We start from the raw sequence: 25,045 nt of genomic DNA on the forward strand, positions 1-25,045 counted from the left end.
AAGCACCACCTAATTAATAATTTCAGCTTTTAAATAAAGCCAATGAACAACAGTGCTCACGTACAAATAATTTGTCTTCTTTAGGTTTCTTCTCTTGAGAGCAATGTTGGAGAGACCCTGTGCTCGCTAAAGTTTGCCCAGCGAGTGTGTAAGGTGGAGCTGGGCCCCGCTGCACGAAAAATCGAGACGGCTGGTCATAACGAAAGTAAAAATTAATGCATACCATCAACCCTCACAAGTAAACACCAGAAATGGCATCATCTCAAGTGCAGATGGACAAGCCTTGCACTTTTTAACCCGCGGCTGAGGTTTCCAAACCTACTCAAGGGCTACAGTTCTGGAAACATCTGTGATGCCACATACGTTCTAGTTTCTTCCGGCTGCCTAGCAATGGCTTTTCTCCTTCAGCTGATCTGCATGTCAAAGTCTCACCAACACCAATATCAAGACAAGCTCTCTGTCCCCATAAGTGCAAGGTATTACAGAAAATGCTCAACAGGGAAGACCTTGCATAAAGATCTTGCATAAAATCTTGTGTAATGCTTGAAGATATCTACTCAAAAAACTTATTACCAAAGAAATTATTTGGTATAATATATAGTCTAGGAACTAATGACCAAACGATATATTTTTAGTGTATGATTGGGGTGGACTTCTGATAGGATTATGTGTGTTGAACCAGCCAGGATGTCTTTTATTAGGTTCAGAGTTCAGCCAGTTCAGCATTTGCTGATTTCATTTCTGACGTAGGTGGTATGTTAGCATTTCAAAATCCAGGCTAATAACCGAAAGGTCACATTATTTTAACCCTTGAAGTGGTGATTCATGAACAGGACGGTTCTTGAGTTATTTGATAGCACCACTCTGTTCTGAAGGAGGAAATAAAGGCAAGATTTGGATAGGAAACCATCTGCTAAACAGGTATCTATACTTCACAATATTATGTGCAATTGCACCTCTTAGTGGTGAGCATCTCATTTTTCATTTAAACATTATTCTATATTTTAGTACATTTTCATTATCTATTCGTTATAAACATACAAACATCTAACATATCAATATATTTAAATAAATGATATATGATTATTAATTTTCTGGGATGTTTAGGATAAGTTTACGTTTAATGTGAAATGTCATTGGTCTCTTAGGTTCAGCCATGTTACAGAGGGAGGTGAGGAATGCACTTTATTAAAAAGATTTGTGCGGTCCATACAACTTATCTTTTAACTGAAAATGTAATGTAGGTCTATCTGTTTGTTTCGGAAAATGTGCATCTTTTAAATAATGGGAGAATAATTCTAGGAAAAAATCAAATAACAGACTGATTTAACCCTCCATGTACAAAAAATTTACTTGATTTTATTAAGTGCTTGAAGACACTGGCTCAAGTACACTCACTAATTTATTCAAAAGATCTTGAAACCAGATGAATGTACTTCGATTTTATCTGTACTGTTCTCATCAATTATGATATTGTATTATTCTCTGCAATGGGTCTGATTTTAGCTCTTCTTTATCCGCATTCAGGTTCTGATTTAAAAGAAGCCTACTGACATTGGATTTTTATTATTATTATTTTAAGGCCCAGAAAAAAAAAAAAAAAAAAAAAAAGAAAGAGTCAATTTAGAAAAGAAAGAACTGTTTACTTATAAACAAAATAATTATAATAAAAAAAGAGAAAGTTTTCTTTGTGTACTCAATCTTTGCGCATCTCTTTCTCTCTCACACAAACACTCACTCATGCAGAGCTCAGCATAAGAAATCCGTTTTAAACACACACTGCTATGCAATGGGAAATGGGCTGGAAACTTATAGAAAGTCTGTTGTGCGAGACTCATTCTCAACACAGATTCAGTCCGAGTCTCCCTCTTCCACGCCAGCTGCTCCAACCGCTCCAGCCAGCTCTTCCTCACTTCCCTTGAGCCGGTCACCTGTGGAATTACACAAATGCCGAGAAATAAACAAGCTATGGACATGAAGAATGTGTTTCACCAAAGATTCTCTAGTTCTGAATTGATGATACAAAAATATTGGTTTTTAAGATATACTAAAGTAGTAATGTTAGGTCTAGTCTGTGCCAGAGAAGCGTATAGGGACAGGAAATCCATATATGATGTCATTAAGAGACATCAGAGCTCCAGGGCTTTTGAACCCACACAGCAATTAGCCTTTCATAAAGCCCTGGCGGAGCTCATTGCAAAAAAGCTCTATAACTACAGCTGCGGTATATTACTGATAAAAGAAGCGATGAAGAGATTGATTAATGTTTCAGTTGTACATTGTTGTTGTGGTTTTTATATCATTATAGATATGGTCATTAGTGCAGACTGGCCTCGGTCTCAGTTAGTGTGTGTCTTGTCATACTCACGTATAAGTTCAGCAATAGCTTTCTGTGTTCGCCTCTCTAATTTCTCAAGCTTCTTGGCAACGTCCCTCTTTAGATCCCTATTACCAAAACACAACACAAGAATTTAAATGAATGAAAATAGAAACTAAAATGGATCTCAATGACTATGATGCATGATTGTGTTTTAGAGGTAAAAATTGAAGGTTTGTACCAGTCTGGTTTTCTGGGGGCAAGATTTGCCAGATCCTGAGAACAAAGGACAAAAAAAAAAAAAAGGGAATAAGATTAGTTTAAATTCAGACAAGAGCTGCCCAGTGATTCTTGCACTGTTTGAGACAAAACTTTGCCACTACAAAACTAATTAGAATGTGAGCTTGTTTTATCAATTAAACATAATTAAAATATGTAAGACAGGGCACACATAAAGAGCAGCCAGTGTAATTTGATTAAATGGGGTCATATGATCAGTGTTGGGGAAAGTTACTTTTAAAAGTAATGCATTACAATATTGCGTTACTCCCTAAAAAAGTAACTAGTTACGTTACTTAGTTACTTTTTATGGAAAGTAATGTATTAAGTAACTTAAAAAAAAAAAAAATATGAGCAGGGCTTGATTGTTTTTGATACAAGTACAAGTATAAGTAGCTCTATGTATAGCAAATGTAAAAGCCCTTTCACACCAAAAATTTTAATGAATTAACCTCAGGCTGAAGGGAAAAAAAAAAAATTCACAGAAGAAGGTTCAACACTTCAGCAATAAAAAAAAAAAAAAATGTACTAAAACAATGAAGCACAATTGTAAGTTTATCTAAAGTCATTCTTGCTTAGTAGTGTTGAACTGGATCATCAAAGGTCAGGAGCAAAGATATTAGTTAATAAAATGGGATTAGATACATTTTTGTTATTTAACATTGCATGTTTGCAAAGTTTGTATTTCACCGTTTTTATTTAATTTTGATGCCGAATACTAAATCAGTTTTTTTTTTTGCCAGTGGGATGGATTAATGCACATTCACATTTAGTCTGGAACTACATGATTACTAGTAACTTGAAAAAGGCACATTACTTTTAATGCATTACCCCCAACACTGCATATGATGCTGCTAAAAATAAAATTATTTTGTGTAATTGGTGTAATGTAACGTGTCTATGCAGTTTAATGTTCAAAAAACACACTGTGCCCTATTTTAACTAAGTGCATGGTCTAAAGTGCATGGAGCAGATGCATTCAGGGTGTGTCCGAATCCACTTTTGCTAGTTTAACGGCGGTAAACAGTCAGCACCCCAGGGCGCATGGTCTAAACGTGTTGTCCTTATTATCTTAATGAGTAATGGGTGTTTGATTTTGCGTGCTATAAAAAAAAAAATCAGAGTCTCATCTCCCTCCCCTTTAAAAGCCAGTTGCGCTCGTACCATGGCCGGTTTGGTATTTACATGGCGGAATGAAATGTTACATTTTTTAAAATGTTTGTGAGCTGCTGCGCGTCCCTGTGTGTGTAATAAGCAAAGTGTATGCGTGTTTTGCACCCGCCTATAGGCGCATATTACTGATGCACTCTTTAAATAACAAAAAATAATAATATTGCGCAAGACTTTAGACAAGGTTTGAGTTGGTCTATGGCGCGGTCTAGTTTCTCAAAATAGCAAAGCACCAACAATGAGCCTGAACAACTCGCGGCGCAGGACAGGGAAATGAGAACTGCATCGAAACAAAAACACTTTCGCTGCGCCTTGCGCCGGGTGTGTGATTTGGCCCATTATTTTCCACATACTGTACATTGTTTTTCTGTACATTGTTCTCCTCTATGCCCTGCCTTTCTGATACGCATACATTTTTACAAATCTAATTAGTCTGAAATGGGAAGTGTGCTCTGATTGGTCAGGTATCCAGTGCATTGTGAATGGCTGAATGCCTTCCGTGTGACGGAAATGTTACGCCCCTGGGATGCCATGTGTCCCAGCACGACGAGACCAAACCAATAAAACCCATTACTTAGAGACATTTGTTGCATCCAGTGGGGACATAATTACTGATTAAAATGACTTATACCATCTATGTAAACGTACTTACAGACTGTGATTCAGAAGTGCCAGACTGTGCTTGCAAGGTTGGCATTGCCTCACTTTATAGAGACAGCCTTTGTGTGTAGACGGCATTGTAGGCTACTTTCTCAGGTTCAGGAAACAATCTTCCGTAAAACGCACTGCATACATCTGAATATTTGGGTTGAACTGTTCTGGAACAGTGTTGTAAATACCTTAATCACTGATTTCTAATTGTGTCCTCTTTTGAAAAGTCAAACAAAGTAGCTTTGCTTTCACAATGAAACACACAGCGTCTCCATGACATGGCACCGGCGGCAACAACAATACTACAGCGAGAATCAAAGTTACTGCTCCTTTCTTTGCATAATTATTTGGGCGGTGTTATGAAAATTTCCCCACATCGTCACCTAGACACATGGGGTGTGTTAGAACATTTTAGGTAGGCGTGGTTAACTTTTATGAAGAATATCTCTTTGAATATTGAGACTTTAGTCTTTGCAACTTTTACAGATCTTCTTTATGCACCAAGAGTTTGTAACACTCCAAATAGAAAGGAAAAATTGAAATTGTATCATATGACCCCTTTAATGAACAGGCAACTCATTTGATATGGTTCTTTTAATGAATTGTTCAAAACAAGGCTCACAAATTACAGGTTTCTATTTTTTGTAAATTAATACTTTTATTTAGCAATGAATAATCAAAAGTGACAGTAAATACATTTATAATTATTTATATTTTAAATAAATTGTTTTCTTTACTTGTTATTAAAAACACTGGGGCTGTCCATATGGCATCACGTTTTAAACCTAAGACTTTGTATATAGGGAAAATCCACTCACCACTTCCTCAATCACAGGCTCTGGGTCTGCAGCTTGCAGCTGGTCCTTGACCTTGTCCTCCACTATAGTAATACAAAACAAGACCAGTCAGACAACCTATAACCCAACACCTGATCACCTGCTGAAATATCACCCAGCATTACTATTACTGAACGGTCGGTTTAATTTTCAGGTATTACATCTAAAAATATAAATTAAAGGTACATCCAGTTATATTTCCTCCAGGTTAGCCAGAAGTGTTCTCACCTGATGCAGGTTTTGCTTTGGGCACCTGTCTCTCCTTCAGCTCCTTGTCCTCCGGCGTGTAATTCCTCAGCTTCAGCTCTCTGCAAACATCATTTCAGAATTATGTAATTCATTTAGTCATGAACAAGTGTTTTGTCACTGCCTCCAATCTAACCTATTTGAGGATATTTTTAAAAAGCGATCACACATTCAATCACAGGAGAAACAAGTAACCAGCAGGTGGCAGTTCAAATAAACATTTAGCTTGGACCGTGAGCAGCTGGTGCTATTTGAGCGCTGAATCCGGCCTGTGATAGCATCCAGAGTACATTGGCTCGCCATGCTTACAAAGCGTCCCTTCATCTTTGTAGCACGAGCTAATTAGCATGTAGCACCTGACTATGTCTAGGGACAGCAGCCTCAAAGCTGAGAGGGGCTAAACAAGCCCAACATCGCTCAACCAGCAGGTGTATTAACATCTCTGTAAGTTACAGCAAAATCGGCTGCTGGATCTCCAAGGGAGCATTGAGGGTTCTCCACAGCATGATCAACAGAAGATGGACATGAAGATTTGTTTCAGACGGTCCTATAGGAGATAGCCATATTATAATTTATAGTTTGTCTCCAGAGATGTGTGCCCATTTTGACCTCACATTCATAACCACAATAAATCATTTATATTTGGGGGGGGGGGGGGGTAAGATGTATACACTCACATGTAATTAAGGTAAATGTAATTACTTTTTAACCTGACGATTACACCACGATATCTATAGTCATTAAATTGAAGCTTTTCTTTAAAATGGTATAAAACCTTGAAACCAACGCAAATAAAAGCATACTGTACATTTCTAAGAACCCGATTCATATTTCATTAAATTAGATTTTCGTACCACATCTTACCCAGTTGTTTCAGCATTTGAGAGGAAAAAAATGAATGAATGAATGAATGAATGAATATGGACCTGCTGTAGTCAGGTCAATGACAGGTAAGAGTGTTCCATGATTATTTGTTTATTTAAAAGGATCCCCATTAGCTGACGCCGAGACGACAGCTAGTCTTCATATGTAAATACACATGAGAGAGAAAAAAAAAAAAACATTCCAAAAAGTACTAATTAAAATAATAATAAAATAATGAAAAACAACATAGCACGACAAATTAAAAATACAACAAATTAAAAAGAGTATTATTGTAATTTAGAATCTTTAAACACTTTAGATCTTTTAATCTTTAAAGTGTGAAACATACCTTTATCCAGGGTTTAGAATTGGGTGACCACCTGCTAATAAGCCCAAGGGGGGACAAGGGGTATGTTTCTGAGGGACACTGCCTTGCGCGGTGGTGCTCCCACCCCATGGGCAGACTCACTGATAGTGGTTTACTTATTTCTAGCACATACCACCTTACATGGTATATTAATAATGCCCTATTCCCCTAAACATGTAACTGCTGATGTATGCTCATGATGTAAGCTTCCACTTATGATTTACTTTAGCTATTTAACTTATTTTTCATTACAATTTATTCACTTTAAATAAATTATAATATAAAATTATAGGATTAAAATGAACTGTAGTTGCTCAACATCACAGGAACAGTAAAAAAAAAAAAAGTCTAAACTCACAAACTCACACATGTGCGTGACACATTCTCAATTTGTGGGACGCATGAATTGGGCTTCAAACGCTGTGCGCGCACGCGCTACACGGGACAGGTGGTCACCCTAGTTTAGAACGACATTATAAAATGTTTGTCCTTCAAATAAAAGTCATGTGATGCAACCATCATTTAGAAAACAATATTAATATGTCAATTTTTTGGACATGCTTGTGTGACTTTTTCACAAGGCAAAGATTGTAAAATGTCATGTCAGCTGTATGTCACTATTCCTTTTCAATGCTCTTGGGTGTAGGGTTATCAAACTAAAGCTTGATTAATTGGGGAAAACACTCAATTAATTTCAAACTCAGTCAAACCCCATTAAGGTCCTGCAAAACTTCATCAAATATTATAATCCCAAACAAGAGCATTGAAGGGTTTTTGAAAAACACTTGAAAACAACAGACTGAAACAAAGAGCTGGGAAGTCCTCCCTGTCCTAAACTTTCCTGGAAAGACTTCCTGACCACCCACTGGAACAATACAGGACCACTGGCTTTCCTCATCTACAGTAGAGCGGCCAAACAATCCAACACTTTCAGAAAGTCAAGAGCCGTTTTTTTTACTCTAAGTGAGCATTTCGAACATCCTGGGGTCCTGAATCATTTGTGGCCACGGTATTGGGCGAATCGGCTAGTATACTGCTTTCTAATTTAATCACAATACAGAAAGACAGATTAATGCTTATGGGGGAAAAAAAATTTCTTGAAGTGCTCAGAGGGACAGAGCTGAAATGAGGGACTTGTTGGATGGTTTCTCGTTTCTCAAAGCCTGCAAAACAACCGAGGGGACTATCATCAGGCTTCCTTCAGCCTAAAATAGGCAGCAGTGGTACTGTTAAGTCTGACAGCTGACAAAGCCCATTTACAAAGAACAGTAATAACAATGTGGTTGGGCTGTAGAAGATTCCAAGTCAATTTGGACATTTGCCCTACTGCTAAGTTGTGACAAAATACTGTCTGGCGCACATGTGAAAGGCTGAGCTTCATTCAAAAGCTGAGCAGATATTCATTATCTGCCTCACCTCACTTCAGAATTTTGACAGCTTGAACAAAAAGACTAACAAAAGTGGATGTTTCCACTTATTCAGCATGAAATTCAATAAGCAGAAAACTCTTACGCACACTACTGTTCAAAGGTTTGGGGTCTGTGATTTGTTTTTAATGTTTTGAAATTATGTTATGTTCACTAACCAAGGCTGCATTTATTTGATCAAAAATACAGTAAGAACATTCACATATTTTGAAATCATATTATTATTCCAAACTGCAAACTGCATTTTTTTCAGTATATTTTAATTAATAATATTCCTATTATGGCAAAGCTAAATTCTCAGCATCTTTACTCCAGTCTTCAGTGTCACATGACCCTTCAGAAATTATTATAATATGCTAATTTGCTGACGAGAATAGTTTTTTTTTATATATATATATATATATATATATATATATATATAATAAATATTGAAAATTGTCAATTTTGTTATGCTGCTTTATAATTTTACCCCGATTAGGGTCATTTTGATTTTTTCTGGATATATTTTATCAAACTTTTATGACTAGTTTATTCAATGTTTTTTGGTCGCTTTGTTTTTCTAAAGATTATCTGTCGAGTACTGCAGCATGGGAAGTGTCAAAATAACAAGTGTGCTGGGTGGTGAATTACCTCTCATTGTTTCCAAACTGTGTTGTCATTTTAATAATGCATTTTTATGGAGACACACCTTGAAACATTCTCTGCCTGACAGCCACCAATATCTCCTTAGGGGCGGGAACCGGAGCGGGACTAGCTGACATGAGGGGATCATGGCCAGACAAGCTAGCTTGGCGTGCTAACCTGCGACGGCGGCTAAGTTAATGCCTTATAACCACAAAATGATGTATCAAGTGCTAAGATATGGTTATTCTATTATTCACTTGCCATCATGTCGAACCAAAACTGCATCATTTTCTTCTAAGGAACATAAAAGAAGATTGTCATACAGGTTTTAACATACACTAAGGGAGAAGTAGTCCAGATTTTGGGTGATGATTGTTTAGGAACCTTTGCAAACTGTCAATTTAAAAAGACCTCTTGAGCTCAGGGAGGCGAGCATGAGTTCTGTGAATCTGAACATAAACTATGGAAAGAAAAAAAATCAAGCAAAGAGCTTGAGGCCTTGGCTTGAGCCTGAAACAGAGCTGAGAGTGAGAGAGACCTTTACTTCTCAGCCCTTCTTATGATCATATAAACAGAGTGCAGCTTTGTTATTTATTGTCCATTTAGAACAGAAAGTCTATTCAGCTAGGTCCTTTTTGTTTCTAAATGGTAGAACTGAGAATTTAGTTAAGTATCCTTATGTAAAAATGACACACGATTTTATATCTGTGAGTATTTTGTTATTTACCGGTGTCTGTCCTCTGTCTCAGAATCCTCCAGAGGTCTTTTTCTCTCAGGCTCTCCATCCTCAGGTGCATGTCCCTGTAGTAAAAACTCTACTAGTTATTATGAGCAAAGAGGCAAATTCAAGTTATGATCCAAAATTCTAATAAGACTAAGGTACAATAAAAGCTCTAATTCGCAGTGAATCAGTCAAAGATCTTCTGTGCACATTTAAAGGGATAGTTCACCCAAAAATGTAAATGTGATGTTTATCTGCTTACCCCCAGGGCATCCAAGATGTAGGTGCCTTTGTTTCTTCAGCAGAACACAAATGGAGATTTTTAACTGAAACTGTTGCAGTCTGTCAGTCCTACAATGGAAGTGGATGGGAATCACGGCTTTGAGCGTCAAAAACATACACAAACAAAAGCAAATTAAACCCTGCAGCTCGTGGTGATACATTAAAGTGTAAAGAAACAAACGATCGGTCTGTGCAAGAAACTGAACAGTATTCATATCATTTTTTACCTCTGATTTTCACTGCAATGTCTGAACTGTCCTGAGTGAGTTTGCTGTTCTTCTTCGGCCTGCGCGTGAGTAGTCTTCTTCTTGCTTTACAGCGGATCGCAGACTTATAAGTACATTACCACAACCTATCTCTCAAATGGACCTTTGACACTCCCAATTGAGATTGCAGAGTGTCAGTGGTCAATAGTTAAGAGATATGCATCATCACCAGGCGCAGGGTTCAATTTGGTTTAGTTTGTGTATGTTTTTTTTACTCTCAAAGTCATGATTCCCATCCGCTCCCATTATAGGACTGACAGACTGCAATGGCTTCAGTTAAAAATCTCAGTTTGTGTTCTACTGAAGAAACAAAGTTACCTACATCTTGGATGCCCTGGGGGTACACAGATAAACATCAAATTTTCATTTTTGGTGAGCTATCCCTTTAAGGAAGCAAAAAATAAATAAATAAAACATTCAAACAGGGTTAAAAGGAAATTCCCAGCTTCAAACTTCAAAGTTAAATTCTAACAAAATGTGTGGCACGCCGATATACCACTGAAAATAAATGACTTGTTCCTCATGTTTTTAAATGTTACATAACACTTAAAGCAGAGACAGAAAAGCATTAGATCTAGTTATGTTATAGCTGCTTTTCAAGCTTTTGTAATGTTACAGTGTAACTGAATGTTGAGGCATCACTGAATTTAAAAGGGATGTATTCTGCTTAGTACAAATCAGTCAAGCACAAAATACAAACTGACAGGTAACTGCTAATATTATTTAAAGCTAAACGCCCTTCCTTGGATAATAATAAATGCATTCAATGTGATTAAAAAATAGAGCTTAACCCCTCTGGTTGAATTTACATGATGACAACTGATGTTAAATTGAACAATACTATGCTTTACTATTATGCTAACTCGCTAACTACAGCATGTTAGCCAGCGAGCGCGTATTTCCCCGTGTCTTCAAGAAATGAACATTTATTTTCACACTCACTTGAAGTTGGCGGTCTCGCAGAGCTTTTAATCTTTCTTTCCTTTTCAAAGCTTGCTCTTGTAAAGAACCCACAGGTTTCTCCATGGTGAAAATAAAGCATGGGTAGAAGGATCGATGAATCTGTAATAGGTTATGCAGTCTGTTCAGCGCCGAGGTTGCTAGAAGAGCACCGAACACATCGATTTTGCTACTCAACTTGCCAGACTTGAACGTTTATAAACTACCTGTAAAATATGTAAATAACAAATTCATATATATATATATATATATTCATACATAGGCAATTATTTGATTATTTAGTTACTCAGATGCACTGATTCTAGTGACATATGCAGGACTTCGGATTTTTGTGAATTTGAAAATTGACGTGAGGTAAGAAGGATGTGTAATTGCTTTCTACTGAAAAATGACCAAATATACAGGAATATTGTTATTTACATCCTCTAATGTCATATAATTTTCTTTCTTCCATGAAACACAAAAAATTACTCAGGAGCTTCTGTTTTTCACACAAGGAAAGTGGATGGTGATTTATACGTTAATATTTTAACTAACATTAATACTTTCATGTTAAGGCTGAAAACTCATAAATGGCTGATTTAAAAAAAAATCTAAATTATTTAAAAAATGTAATACAATAAAATTAATAGTTTGCATATTGACTTAAAAAAATAATTGACAGCAAGATATTTCAGATGGATAACCAATATCCTCTGGTCTGTTTAAAAAAGAAAGAACAAGTAACATTTAGAAAGATTGTGCAAATATTTATTTAAGTGATCGACACATTTTAATACACACACAGCTCTATGCATTAATAAAATCAGAAATTATTACTCTTCTGAATAGAAAAATGACATGACATGATGTGGAATGTATACATTATACCTTGCCAGGGCAATACTGTCTCTACTGTAGGTCCAAACTTGTATTACTCCCATTGCACTTAGCAATGGGATTAATACAAATGGTGCAATATGACTCACTCTCACTTACACTATAATTTTATTTAATTATTAAAATGTAGAGTAAAATGTTAAATATTTTATTGTTTAAAGGTAATGGGCACATATTTGTAAAAGGGGTAATAGAAAGGATGCATTGTTTAAGATGTGGTATATTTTAAGTTATTTTAAAAGGTTACAGTCAAAACCATATTGTTGTTCCAGTAAGGCACCAAACACAATAGACCTTACAGAATTATGTTAAATGTGGTGGTGTCACTTACTGACAAAAACAAATGTGCCAAATGAAAATGGGCAAGCACAATAAATGGATCATTCAGTGTCTTCACCAACACAAGTTTATTTGCATAGTGTTTGCATGGGTGCTCAAGGGATCCAGTGACTATATGGATCTTAAATATTTTTGAATGTAAAATTGTGAAATTTTACTCTCAAAAGCTTGAGCTGTGAAAAGTAACCCGTCACATCACACTGTTTCTGTGATCAAAATGACAAGAAGGAAAAATAACTTTTATTATAACTTCTGTGGATACCACTTTCAATAGCTTTTCCGTGGTTTGTTCTCTATACCAATTCATCCAGATCCTGTTTGCTTCTAAATGGTGAACAGAGAATTTGTTTTGTCGAGTATAAATAATCCTGCAGTGTAGAATAATGATGGTTTTTCTTGTGCCTCAAAGGCGTTTTCAGGCTCTCCAACCTTAGGTGTCCATCCCTGTAGTTCAAATAAATTACAAACTAATTAACATGAGCAACATGACAAATCACAGCAAAGCCATTAGTGAGATACAATGAATCAGAGCTAACGTCCCAATGTGTAAATTTCAATCAAAATGGAAACATTAAATATTCAAAAAGCGTTAACTATACATAAACACATTTGTTATGCATTGCACACCCAGAACAATCAAACCCTCATCACCAAACAAGAAGGCTTCTTTCATGTTTGGTGAACTAACACTTTAAATGTCATGACAGAACTTCCAAATCTTTGGAATGAATTGAGATGACAGGAAAAATCCATGTTTATACTCCATTTATAGATAGATAGATATATGGATGGATGGATGGATATTGTTATGTATTGTTTTATCTGTTATTGTGTAGATTGATTCTAATATTCACTTATATTCTGCTTCTGACCTTTATATGTTTATATGCTTTCAACAAAACCAAATCACCAGGAGAAGTCCCTGCGCTCCAGTGTCACATTCCAACCCTGGCGAATTCTCCAGATCAGCTGTGGCTCTACGATGCTCAATGGTTTCCCTTGTGCAGCTTTGAGGCTGAACTCCTCCCGGCTGTCTCTTGCTTTGCTCTCTACTGCCTCTGTAACGCTCGAGAGGAGGGGAGTGGAGCGCGAGCAGGGTAATAATGCGTGCACAGACAAGTGCGTTAAACTCCTCTGGAATTCCTCCAGCAGAGATGCAGATTCATCCAGCGCCTGACCCGCGATATTTCTCAAATACTGCTCTCTACAATCTCTAGTTTCTTTGCTCGGGATTGTCATTCTGACACGCCTTCCTTCTAAAAGACATGCAACTTTGGAAGCGCTTGGCAACCAGGTAGTGGACAGCTGTAGAGCAGCATGCCATTTCTAGCAAACAGTATTCCTTGGATCTTCGCTGAGTCAGTCCATGGCCCCTTCGTTCGTGGATGATGTATATTCAGATTGGTCTGACTGACGCCTAAGTGAATGGATCACGCAGAAGGGCGAGGGAGAATGGCTTCGAAAGAGCGACTGTACGAGCTGTGGATGTTATATTACACTAAGGTGAGTCACGGACAGGCGATCGCGCGAGCCACTCGACACCTGTTGGCTTCGGAGTTTATGTTGTCGCAAACTTGCCACTGTCATTTCATATTTTGTCGCGTCCTGCATATAGTTAAAAGGCAAGCATATTCGCCATAATTCCTATCCCCTTTGTGTTGAAACAGTTTCAGGAAGTGCGTCCGTGGTTATTTTTTGGGAAGGTTGCGAGCGCGTGCACACTGCACAGTGAAAACATTTGACGCTCACTTAATATTTAATCAGTACTTTGTTATGAAGCGGGTGGCAATTGTGATGACAAGGACTGATGATATATTCACTAATCATAACGCTATGGTTCATCACCATAGGTCAATTTGATGTTTACAGTTATCCTGTGTTTCCTAATTCTAGTGTTTACCTGTATGAGTCAGGTAATGCCATACTCTTCCTGCTTCTCTTTTTCTTCTCGTTATGCAGATAGTTTTTTATTCATAAGCAACATGGTTTCCAATGTCTTTAGTTTGTGTATTTGAAATAAATGAACAGCAGTACAGATAATATAATGTGTTATTTAATTTTTTATATTTACTTATAATGCATATCGGACCTCGAGGTACTTTAACTAAATACTTGAATTGTTTAAAGTTTATTTAAAATGTGCATTTTGTGTTTGCTGAAACGCTTTAGATTTACTTGTGAAGTATCTATGTCCGATTCGCGAACGAATCGTTCTTTTGAGTCGGATCTCCTAACGATTTGTCGACGAATCGGACTCTCGTCAACAATTCACTGAATAGAGAGTGGGAAATTGCATGTTTACAGTGTGGGATTTGACAGTTTTATCAGCAGTTTTATGACTTTGTTTTTATGAGCTGAATCTTGGTTGTAAACAAGTGAACTGGGGCCAATGGAATTACAGTGCAAACTGTTATTAATAATGCTTAATCCAGAAGCAAAGAAAAATACATTAAAGAAAAACAATATTAAAATGTGCAGTGTTAATATGCAGAAATTTTCCATATTTTCATTTCTACTCGTATTTTGATTAGTGTTTTAGGGTTAAAATGTCTGTAAACCTAATGGATGATGTCCTGGTCCTCAGATTTTTTCTTTTTTTAATTACATTGTAATCATTGTCACTATATGTGTACCCATGGATTTTTTATTTCTGAGACATTTAAAACATGGAATATGCCATGCAAGGATATCAGGGGCCATGAGATTATGTCATGATGACTAAGAATCATTTTTTTTTTAGCCGTTTGAAAGAAACTATTCAGGAATAACCTGATTCATAGAAATGAGTCGGGCTTTCCTTCACTATGAATGGAAAATAAATGGGCATTCCACATTAAGGATGGTTATGTTGACAACACCCTCTGGTGCATACAAAGTCCACACTGCACTCTTGCACATTTTTAAGAACAATTATTTTTAAATGATTAAAACGACATGTTGAAGTTGGGCATCTATGTATTCCATCTGAAACCCTGTCATTTATTGCCACGTTACTGGTCAGCAGCTGAAGTCGGCTGTAATGCCTCACTATAGCAAGTGTTCTTTATGAATGGCTACCATGGTAACCAAAACACCAGGTGCAGAATACAAGAAGCACCAGGGGTCACCATAGAGAAATGTCTACTTGCAGATCACTGTTTTAATTTGGCACTCACACTCTTTTAAAGAATATTGTATAGTTAGCAGATTGCATGGAAAATAAGCTTTATGAATTATGCAAAAGTGTTCCAGTCTGGTCTTGGCACAAAGTTCTCCAGATAGCTGGCAGTGTTTCTCTAGATCTCATTCATTTTATGATCTAAAAAGAAACCCTTTGTCATTTCATTCCCATTTATTAAAAACTTCACACGTACGGCTAAAAGGGATCCATATCAGACATGCAAAGTAGATGGACTTGTTCCTCTGACTTGTTGCAGCAGGCATATTATGAGTCTGCCTTTTCCACAGTTACACGGATATAAATGTGATTTTCTGTGAAACATTGATAAAGGGTGTAATGTATGTGATTTTTGCACACCCATATTTATGAGTTAGTTTCCCCCTGCATGGTTGACAACACAGTGCTTTCCAGTGTTTTGAATCTGGTTTGATATACTTATTTTAATGCCTCTGCTGGCCTCTGTCTGCTGCGATTTTAACCAGATAAGGTTGAAAATTTGCTTGTTCATCTATGGGCTTATGAGGCCTTGCTCTATTTTAAACCCATTTAAAGCTCTCCTCACCTATTATGCAAGTCATTTGACCATAGAATGAGTCCTATGTCCTCCCAATGTAATGATGTCTCATGGGAAACTAGTAAATTTAATTTAATTTTGTATCATAATTGCAATTACATCTTAATTTAGAATCCGGTTACAAGCATAAAATGTTTTCTCATGATGTTAGCTTGAAGTCTGCATACATAAAAATTCACCCTGTTTATTTTTTTTTTATTTGTTACACTTGGATGTACATCACTGTACAGTAGGGATGTGCTTTACGACTAATGTCACTGCTATTTAAATAGAAATTTTGTAACCAACTAATTGTCTAATAAATAAAAAAAAACTCAGAAGACAACTGCATTGTGTGATCCATTTGAAACACTAAAACTCTGATTCAAAGTGTCAGATAATATTCAATTTGATCTTATTTTCTATCAAATGGATCAAATTTACAACATTGACAGCAACAAAAACAGCAGATGGGCTGAATGACAATCCACATTAAACTCTCTGACAGTAGGTGGCGCTTTTGGACAAGCAAAAATACAGTGGTAACAATGGTTGCCCCTCAAAACAAAGTAGCGCTTTGCTTATAAACACAATTTTATTCAGCATTATAGGGAGATAACATGAAAAAAAAAAAAACTTTTCTGTAGAAAGTTCCCTTTCATTCGTAATGTGTTCCCCTTTAAACCAGTAAACACAATCCCACACCTTCCTAGTGGACATTTCTCGGATTTTGTTTTCCACTCCAGATATTTTTCAAAATAATAATTATTTTTAAAACACGACACTAAAATGACTAGATTTCAACTATTTGACTAGTATTTCCAATGTCAACCAGCAGCTGCAGTTCCAATTAGTCGACTAGAGTATGAATAGAGTTCTGTAAATAAGAAATAAAAAATCTGCTGCTACTTTTTCATTGTGAATTTAAAGGTGGAGTAATATTTTATTTCTGGCACTGGCCAATTTGGCAGTAATCTTGGACTTACTGACACCTAGTGGTGTGGATGTAGCATTGCACAAATGCAAATGCTTGCCATTGTAGAAATGTTCCATTTGTAGTCAGACATGATTAATGTATTCTGGGCAGAAATGTGCTCAGTTAGGGGAAGGCTACCAAGACAGAGTGAATAGTATTTGGCTGGTCATGTGATCTTAAGATGGCTGCCCCCATATGGCGACCCTCTCCATGTAGAAGAAAACCGTTATGAAAAGAGTTTTCATCGCATGAGTCTACATGACTTTAAACAAATTGTACATTAAATTCTTTAAACGGAAAACTTTTTTCAATGAGACCAAAATCTAAGAGCTCACTGTTAAGCAAGTGTTTAATGTTTTCAGTGTCATAAGAAAGAAACCCCATCAGAGGCAGCTGTGCACGATCGCAGAAGAACAGCAACATTTAACGTCATGTCATTCTGGTGATCTTGCTGTATTGTAATAATGTTTTCTTTTGGCTGCGAGAGCAATGCTGTCTCTCTGTCAGACCACTTCCGCTTTATCGATGTGATAAAACCACTTCCTGTCATGGTTACATGCTACCATTTGTAACCTCCCTGAGCAACCTGTTTGTCAGTTGACAAACACATAGTATACAGCATCACCCCTATTCAGCTGAAAACATATTGAGGAAGAGGTTTTGGAAAATAACAAGCTTGTGTTTATCTGTTGTGATTTTCGTGAGTTTGAGGGTTGACACGTTCTGTAAGCATCTGATATGTGGAGGGCCTTCATGCAGGATGATGTTGAATTAGTTGTCTGAATCTATATTTGAACTAGCCTTCTACAACGAAAGCAACAGTCCATGCAAATATTGTCATTTATGTACATTATTTAGTTTTTATATGAAAAACAAAAGGAGGTTCTGGAACCTCTAGTTTCCAGACAAGGAACATTGATGGTTATTTATACTGCCAAGTTGCAAAAAAGAACAAAAAAAAAAAAGAATCATCAGTGGAGTTGAGATGAGGATGAAGGCGAGTAAATGATGAAAACATGGACAGAACATCATTGAATATTTCACCAATTCTATGAAATTTTCAGATTCAGACAGACTGATGTTTACGTAGTCATGCATAGTATGCTGTAAAACAGCTATTTATCGGTTATTTGTTGCTCCTTATCTTTCCTCCTATAGCAGGAAACTAACTTGGCAGGTGTGTGTGTTTTTTTACACACAACAAACCTGCTTGTTAAACTGAATAGATTTTAGGCGGAGAGTCCTTGTGTAGGCAGCGTTGAAAAAACAGCACCCACCTCAATTCTTTGAACGGCCATTGTCTGCTTTTGTCATGTACCTGTAAGTCAAGTTTTTGAGATTGATGTCACGTTTAAGACAAATGTTTGTATACAGGTGCCTTTGTTTGACCGTCTGGTGTGAATGCCAGTGTTTCGCATGTGAGGCTTCAGAAAGCATTCTCAGCTCTTGCTTTATCTTCCTTTGCTTTATATTCTGGAATTTAAAGGTAAAGCAAATCTTTGTGTTGGATAGTTCAATACTTTAATAGATGCTTAACGCTATTGCCTTTCCAGAGTACTTGTCAGAAAAGTTGGAAAAACTAGTTTAACATTCACTTTTAAAAATGAAAGTTCTTTATTGGAATTGATGGTTCCATGAAAAACCTCCTTGGAAAAGTACAATTTCTCAGAAGTTTCTTTATAGTAGAAAAAGTCTCTTAAGATTATTGAAATATTCTTCACACTAGACAAAATTGGTCTTTTAAGTGCTGATCACTTCCTTTTTTTTCACATCCACCTTTTGGAGAGAAGGTGCTTAATGCAGAGCCGTGTAGCTGGACGTCCAGCTCCCCTTCTTTGGATATAATGAGTGGAGCTTGAAGGCCCAACCACACTCTAACCCTAAACAATAACCCTGTCCATAAACATAACTGGATAAAGTTCCACCCATTAGGTCCACAGGGGTGGAGCTGGACTAGATCAAGCTCCACCCACTTAACCAATTTGGCTCTGGAATGAGTACCACTTTTGCTGCTTTAAAGCCTTTTTTTAAGAGTATCCTGTGATCCGGCTGGCCACTTAAATCCATTTTATTCCATTTCACGTGAGACATCTGATTGATTATTTTAAAAGTTCAATGTTTTCTTGGGAATCTCTGGCTTTGATATATGCTACAGCATGTTTTAGCACTGGATGACTACTTAGTCATTCATTTGTACATAACTGCCACCAATTATTCATCCCAATCATACTTGGTGTCCACTAAAAAGAGGAATATCTAAATATACCAAGAATGTCCAAATGTAATATTTTGGAAAAAAATATCTGCAATGTTTATTTATTTATTAATTTCTTACTTTCTTTCTTACCTCTTTATATTTTAAATGCAATTTTATCTTCACTTGACTTCGCTTGCAAACAGTTGTCTAAACCATTGGGTGTTTACAAAGTTGTACTGCATACTTATCACTCTTCTGAGGCCTAAGGTCACTTACTGCCCCATTTTGAAAAATGAAACATCTTCATAAGTAGAGCATATACTTGGCAGTTACCAATGCTTATCTGCCAAAATCTGCTCTCGCCGTAAGTAACGTTTTTATCTGCAAATCTTTTTAGAAAATCCAATTACAGTCCACGATAGACCTCCTAAATGATTTCAATCAAGGTCTGAGTATTGGGCGGGTATGAGAATGAATCTGTGCTGTCAAACCCAAAGAGCTGCGATGTGTACTTTGAACGGCAGATTAATCAAAAAGATATTTTAAAAAGGTGGCTACTTCCTGATTTTGTAATGCGTTTTATGACTGTCACATATTTTGTTTGAGTCACTGACGCAGCTGCTGACTTCATCACCCGCTTAAAGAGGCAGAGGATGTGCAGCAGCAGACTGTCTGGAACCGAAGTCTAAACCAGAAGTCTGTGATCTAAGCTTTGACTTCAGGCTTTTGCGTTGATGTGCCAATACTATTGTTTGTAAAGCTATGGCTTTGTTTTTATGTTGTAAGATGTTCTGTGATACTAAACTGCATGTTTAACTGAAGACCGTGTAGAACTCATTCTCTAGCTGTAATAATATGAATGTAGATTTATGTACTTGTTTGGTTATAGGCTGTATTAAAAAGAAATTCCATTACCGAGTAGGTTACATACCTAGACACCATTTTACTTTGGCTTTATAGGCTGCTTTTGACTCAAATCTAAGGCTAAATCTAATCTTAAAATGCATTACGTAGGGCTGCATGATTTGGGGATAAGAATTGAGAATGAGATTTAAAAATGGTGTTTAAAAAATTTTATTTGCTGTGCTTGGTTATTATGCATATTATGTATTGGTTATTAACCTGTGCATTAATATGAGTAAATAATAATAATAATAATAATAATAGGCATATTGATATATACATCACAAAGTTTTGGCTAAATTAAAATAAAATATTATTACTACATACAAAAAAAAAGCAATAATACCACTGTAATATTTAGTTGTAAAAAATATTTGTTATTTATTAATAATACAATTTATTTATTTGTTTGTTTGTTTATTTTTATTTATGTATTTATTTAAGTGTCCCAAGGAAATATATTTTAATGTGTAATATGACTTGGAAGTGAAACTACAACTATTCTCTACTTAGGCACTTTAAAACGGACAGTGTAACATTTAGCTGAACGTTGACTTATTTTTGTCACATTTTCAGCTTTTCACAAAACGTATTAAATGATTTATTAATAAATAATTGTCAGACCCATTGAAGACCAGTTCAGTGTAGGTAGCAAGAGGTGCTGCTGTAAGGTTTTCAGTGTTGCAGGGAAATCCACTTCACTTTTAGAGAAAGACTGTAAAAAACCCCAGGTGGAGGGATAAGTCCAGGCCGCTGCTGTCAAGGAGCTCCAGTACTTTCCAAAACTTACCCATGGGACTGTTTAACTATTTTTAGCCCTCTTTGACTCATTTAGCAGCTTCAATCATCTGGAAGAAGGCTAATCAGGAACGGTAGCCACATTACTACTTTGTTCAATGGTATGTCATGAAGCTATTTATTTATTTATTAATAAGAGGAAGTTATCATTTCCTTCTTTTACACTGATGTTTCACTAACATTATTCTGTTTGCTTGTGTTGTGGGTGAAGCTAGTTGCCGTTGGTGGAGATGTGGGCTGTTTGTATGGAAACTGGTTGAGCATTTATAATTTGGCTAGGTGTGTATAAAGTTCAATAATTGTGAAAATAGCTTCATCTTAAAGCGTTTTGAATGTGTGTTTCCGTTTGAAGAATATTTGAGGATTTTCACATGTATCCTGAGGCCTGTGTTTACTGACATTGAGAATAATTAATAGAAACCTCGGAGAAAAACTCTCTTTGTGTCCGCCGAGCAGCTGCGAGCTCTCGGAGCCGCCAGGAAACTCAAACAGAATGGCTCATCTGTGATCTGCCATCTTCAGAGAACCCCACCAAGTAGCATTCAAGAACTGACCTGAATTTAACTCTACTTTATCATCACAAATGATCATATTAACAGAAAGGGGAAATGAATAGTGGTTTCCATGAATAGGCTACAAATTGGTGTCTCATTAGAGAAACCAATTTGATAAAATATTGTCTATGGCATGAAATTAATCTTGCATGAAAATGAGTTCGTTTTAAACACATCAAATGTCTCTGTCTCACCTTAAAATGGGGATTTGGCCCGTTTTAGACTCACTTCAACATAGCAAACAATGAAAAGCAAACTGTCATGATTTTTAAGATTAAATTACATAACTTTTGCATAAAATTGTGAAACCCTTTAAGTATTATGTACAGGAAGACATAAATAATCTCATTCCAATTGTTTAATTTGTTTAAATCATTCCATTCTGTAACCAAAACATCTGGATGTGCATACAAAAAAAAAAGAAAAAAAGAAATTAATTATATAGTTTCACGATATATTTCAGTTCTTAGATCTGCCTAAAACCTTTTCTTTTCCCATTATCAATTAAAGAATTTTAGCCTGCTGGCTGTTGCTGTTATTTTGGACTGTTTGTTTGAGGAAGTGCAAATTATATTTGTGTTGAAATGAAGCACCCCTGACAGATCATCTAGTGGTGTAACACAGGTTACAAAACCACCCACCCTCTGTGTAGACAAAGTACAATAATATAGTTATTTTCACATATTTCATGTGCAAATTAATGTTTTTGTGTCTTTAGAAAAGCAAAGCATCCAAATAGAACATGATTGGAGTAGCTGTCTTGTAAATCTGGTCTCAATAAACGAAATCTGTGTCAAGTTCAAAATCTAATTTACTGGATTCAGCTGTACCAGAGCTTAAAATGGAAAACTCATTAAGGGTGATGATATAAACTGTAGACAACACTGGGCCCACGGAGACACACTGTTGGCATTTCCCCCTGTTAAACTCAACACTTAGTTAGGATCAAGTGATCAATCGGCAAAGTGACTCAACCAGCTCAACTTCACTTCTGTCATTGCTTTAAAGTTTAAACGTAGAGTTTATTCCCCATGCTTTAAATATTTTTTTTATTTTTGATTGTTTTCATGCATCTGATCAAGTCAGGGCATGTCATTTCCACCTCACTACTGATTCATACCAATGACTGAATCGACGATCGTTGCTCCATCTTCAGGATTCCCCCCAGCTATTACTTGAAAGCCACACCATATCTTTTTGTGGGATGAAAGCGTGCTATTACAGCACACTCAACCATGGTATGTGAACCAAAATGAGAGGATTCTCTGTTGCCCAACTGGGCTTTCAACTCTGTCAAGGTCTATAGAAAGAATTCAGTTCAATTTACAGCATCATCACTTCTTTTCCAGTCAGCTGAAGGTAGCATGGTGGTTTACGATACAATTGTTGCTTTTTTCAGTTTATTGAAAGTGAACGAGAAATGGGTTTGTCCAGCGTCAGCTTTGAAGGGATGGTTCACCCAAAATCAAAATTTCTGTAATCAATTACTCACCCTCCTGATAATAGCCTAAATGAAATATGTTCATGATATAAAGTGATCACATCTCTTCAGAAGACTTAAATATACATGTCTTAAAGGGACAGTTTGCCCAAAATTTAAAATGACACCATGATTTACTCACACTCAAGCCATCTTAGGTGTATATGACTTTCTTCTTTCAGAAAAATACAATCAGGGTTATATATAAGAAAAAATGTCCTGGCTCTTCCAAGCTTTATGACGACAGTGAAAAATAAGTCCAATAAAGTGTGTCCATCCAATAAAAAGGTGCCCTCTCGCGGCTGTAGACGGTAATGTTTTCTCTTGGTTCTTGGGTCTAAATAAATGCAACTTATAGTCCAGTGCGACTTATATGTTTTTTTTTCCTCATCATGGAGTATTTTTGGACTGATGCGACTTATACTCGGTGCGACTTATAGTCCGAAAAATACGGTACATTTCTCCTGAAGCAAATCTAAGCATTTTTGTGAGAAAAAAAAATAGCTATATTCGTGTACATGCATAGGGCAGTTAGCGGAAGCTAGAGATTATGGTTTATAACGTTCTAGATATGGATATTTTTCTTAAAAAAAATGCATTAATTAGTTTCAGGAGGCTTTTACTAAACCCCAGAGTCATGTGGTGCACTTTTTTTTATGATGGATGGACGCACTTTATTGGACTATCGAATAGTGACACCCATTCACTGCCATTATAAAGCTTGGAAGAACCAGGACATTTTTTTATATAACTCTGATTGGATTTGCCTGAAAGAAGAAAGTCTTATACACCTAGGATGGCTTGAGTGTGAGTAAATCATGGGGTAATTTCAATTTGTGAGTGAACTATCCCTTTAAGGGTTTAAAATGATGCGAGTGTAACTGATGACAGAATTTTTGAACTTACAGTGAACTATTGGGTTATTCTCTGAAAATCTTGACCTCCACAGTATCCGAATTCATGAACCCCAGAGTGAAGAAACAGAGTGATCCAGTTCTCAAGTTGAACTCAATTATTAAGTAATAGAAGTTAACAGCTCACTTAAGAGGAAAATAAGCAATAATGACAAAAAATCTGAAATGTTTATGCCATCATATGACTACAGAAGACTTGGATTATAATACACACGCTTTATACATCACTCTTATGAGACTTTTATAGTGCCTTTTGTCGTTTTCAAAACATGAAATCATGTTAGAGGAGCAGCCAGTAAATTATTCAAAATTTCTCTTTTGGTGTTCCTCAAATGTAAGGAATTCCTGGTTTAAAATTCCTGGTTTAAAATGGCCTGAAAGTGAATAAATAAAGACAGAATTTTTATTAAAAATGTTGTGAAAGGTTGCATCAGGCACACCATAGCTTACCGGTTTTAGTTCGTAGTGAGGTGAAACATACTCTACCAATAAATTTGTGGTAGCTCCAAAGGAGGAAGAGAACACGGTGACGATGTGCCCAGCTGAGAGAAGACAGGAAATGTGGCTCAGTTAAAGTACCTTGCCATTTCCTGGTTGCCTGACAGAAGTACAGACAGCAAGAGAGCAGAAAAGAGCAGAGAGGTGAACCAGCGGAGGCGTCATGATGGATTCTGAATGATTCTGAGGCTTGCAGGTGGACACATTCTGGACTTTGTTGAAGCAACTTGGTGGGGGCTCCGCTGAGACTGAGCCCCTCCACCGCACATCACCTGCCATGAGACATGGACTGTCCCCTAAATGAACAGCAATTGGTAAAGTTTTTCTTTTTTTCTTTTTTACACCTTCAGCAGGTTTAATGTTATTTTACAGTTCCTTTCTGCTGTAGTGCACATTGTTTATGTATACCAGAAGCCCTCTGTATTTTTCTATCGGATTGTGTACATAACAGAGAGTGTTTTATGAAGCTGCTGACAGCCCAACTTCCCCTGTTTGAGTGGGTGGATCGAGCCGCATCATTTTAAGCTAAGCTTAGCTCCTCGCACTTTAACATGTTTTCCACCAGCCACTTTCCAATGACAGTCGCATGTGATGGTTTGTTGGTGTTGGTACCCATGTGACTCATTCTTGACAGAAGTTTACAGTAAATGTTATTGTGATCTCTCCATCGAAGATGAATTAAGTCATTAGTTCCTTTCATTCATTGATGATGACTGAAAAAAAGAAAAGTCCGATTTACGATTCCACTGCATTCTGCTTACATTGCATTCAAGGTCTACATTTA

The 25,045-nt window shown here is 36.6% G+C and overlaps 3 protein-coding genes across 6 annotated transcripts in view; 2 read left to right on the forward strand and 1 right to left on the reverse strand.

Moving 5' to 3' along the window:
- Positions 1–1,626, forward strand: part of LOC113060204 (kinesin-like protein KIFC3) — a 22,623-nt gene extending 20,997 nt beyond the window's left edge. For both annotated transcript variants that reach the window (XM_026229098.1, XM_026229099.1), the window contains exon 20: positions 85–1,626. In XM_026229098.1, coding sequence (XP_026084883.1) covers positions 85–216 — 132 coding nt within the window. In that variant the 3' untranslated portion in view covers positions 217–1,626. The remainder of the gene's footprint in view (positions 1–84) is intronic.
- Positions 1,623–11,147, reverse strand: LOC113060205 (coiled-coil domain-containing protein 12-like). The gene is made up of 7 exons (XM_026229100.1): positions 10,993–11,147; positions 9,509–9,582; positions 5,482–5,561; positions 5,236–5,297; positions 2,559–2,593; positions 2,369–2,445; positions 1,623–1,931 (listed from the first exon to the last, which is right to left on the reverse strand). The coding sequence occupies exons 1-7, from the start codon at positions 11,074–11,076 to the stop codon at positions 1,852–1,854; spliced, it is 492 nt and encodes a 163-aa protein (XP_026084885.1). The 5' UTR covers positions 11,077–11,147; the 3' UTR covers positions 1,623–1,851.
- A 2,008-nt stretch (positions 11,148–13,155) lies between these two features.
- The window catches only part of LOC113060207 (neurobeachin-like protein 2), a 64,211-nt gene continuing 52,321 nt past the window's right edge, over positions 13,156–25,045 (forward strand). Inside the window, exon 1 of one of the 3 annotated variants that reach the window (XM_026229101.1) lies at positions 13,156–13,731. In XM_026229101.1, the coding sequence (XP_026084886.1) occupies positions 13,654–13,731 (78 nt within the window). In that variant the 5' untranslated portion in view covers positions 13,156–13,653. Of the gene's footprint in view, positions 13,732–24,231; positions 24,576–25,045 lie in introns of those variants that run through there. The other 2 variants (XM_026229104.1, XM_026229102.1) reach the window with 2 other exon arrangements.

This window comes from Carassius auratus, chromosome 41, assembly GCF_003368295.1.
Source record: "Carassius auratus strain Wakin chromosome 41, ASM336829v1, whole genome shotgun sequence".
In the NCBI taxonomy this organism is placed as follows: domain Eukaryota; kingdom Metazoa; phylum Chordata; class Actinopteri; order Cypriniformes; family Cyprinidae; genus Carassius; species Carassius auratus.

What these genes read in the sequence shown, in the direction of transcription:
- LOC113060205 (XM_026229100.1), bottom strand. Translation starts at nt 11,076, where the DNA reads ATGGAGAAACCTGTGGGTTCTTTACAAGAGCAAGCTTTGAAAAGGAAA. An exon ending in TGCGAGACCGCCAACTTCAA is followed by an intron (nt 9,583 to 10,992) that starts GTGAGTGTGAAA and finishes TTTTTACTACAG; the next exon opens with GGACATGCACCTGAGGATGG. An exon ending in AGCTATTGCTGAACTTATAC is followed by an intron (nt 1,932 to 2,368) that starts GTGAGTATGACA and finishes GTAATTCCACAG; the next exon opens with GTGACCGGCTCAAGGGAAGT.